Raw genomic sequence first — 1,208 nt, forward strand, 5'->3', positions numbered from 1 at the left:
AGTTTGCGAGTTTTGATAGCTCCGCAGAGGGTGTGTGATTTCTCTGTTCTAGTTAAGAAGGTGAATATTGCCAAGGAGGTTAAGCGCGTTGAGTGCCAAAATTGAAAAAAAAGGAAAGAATAGGAGGGAATTAGAACCCTCGAGTTCTACGATGAGGCCTAAGAAAAAGGTTAGACCTGATGGGCCAATTAGAGTTGGGGTCCCTGTTGCACCTTTCGGGGTGGCGCTGTATGGGCACTGTGGTAGAGGCCATATGAGAGAGTGTTGGAGGACTACTGGGGTGTGCTTGAGATGTGGGTCGATTGAGCACCGTGTTAAAGATTGTCTATTAAGAACTGATCAGATGCAAGCTTCGGTTACTGAGACTGCACAGCCACCGGGTACTTCAGTAGCCACCTAGGAGTCGTGGTCTAGTTAGGGATGGTAACGGCATGGGCCAAGGACAGAGAGCACCGGACAGAGGTGCAAGACCGACTGGGGTGAGGCAGCCTGCTTTTGTTTATGCTACACATCGCCGTGAGGATAGAGATGCTCCTGACGTCATTACAAGTACGTTTTTAATATTTGATGTACCTTATCTTACATTGATAGACATAGGCTCTACACACTCATATGTAGCTAGTACTATGTCTGAGACTTTGGGAATTCCAGTCAAGAGTATTGATAGTGAAGTAACCGTGTTAAATCCTTTGGGGCAATCTGTCCGGGTTAGTATATTGTATAGAGACGTTTCGCTAGATGTTCAAGGGACAACGTTTCTGGCTGATCTAATGGAGCTTCTGTTTGGGGAGTTCAATCTGATTCTGAGAATGGGCTGGTTGGGTAAACAGTGGCTAAGTCTAGATTGTGCGACAAAAAGGGTTTTCTTGAGGAACGAAGAGGGCAACGAGGTAGTCGTGATTGGGGAACGATGAGATAATTTGACCAATGTGATTTCTGCGCTGATGGCGGAGAAGTTAGTGAGGAAAAAGTGTGAGGCATTCTTGGCCTACATCAGTGTTTTTGATTCTGGGGACTCTTCGGTTAAGGACATCAGAACCGTGTGAAACTTTCCAGATGTTTTTCCTAAGGAGCTACCAGGGTTGCCTCCAAGCCGAGAGGTAGAGTTTGGGATTGAGTTGATTCTTGGTACAGCTCCAGTGTCTATCGCTCTATACTAAATGGTACCGAAGGAGCTTACTGAGCTTAAGGCTCAGATTCAAGAACTG

At 46.2% G+C, this 1,208-nt stretch overlaps 1 protein-coding gene across 1 annotated transcript; it reads left to right on the plus strand.

Moving 5' to 3' along the window:
- The first annotated feature begins 431 nt into the window (after positions 1 to 431).
- Positions 432 to 914, plus strand: LOC128283862 (uncharacterized). Its single transcript, XM_053021276.1, has one exon. It carries the CDS (start codon positions 432 to 434, stop codon positions 912 to 914), a length of 483 nt encoding a protein of 160 aa, XP_052877236.1.
- Positions 915 to 1,208: the final 294 nt, after the last annotated feature.

Source organism: Gossypium arboreum, chromosome 11 (assembly GCF_025698485.1).
Source record: "Gossypium arboreum isolate Shixiya-1 chromosome 11, ASM2569848v2, whole genome shotgun sequence".
NCBI classification, from domain to species: Eukaryota; Viridiplantae; Streptophyta; class Magnoliopsida; order Malvales; family Malvaceae; genus Gossypium; species Gossypium arboreum.

Coding starts and splice junctions, on each gene's coding strand:
- LOC128283862 (XM_053021276.1), top strand. CDS start 432: ATGGGCCAAGGACAGAGAGCACCGGACAGAGGTGCAAGACCGACTGGG.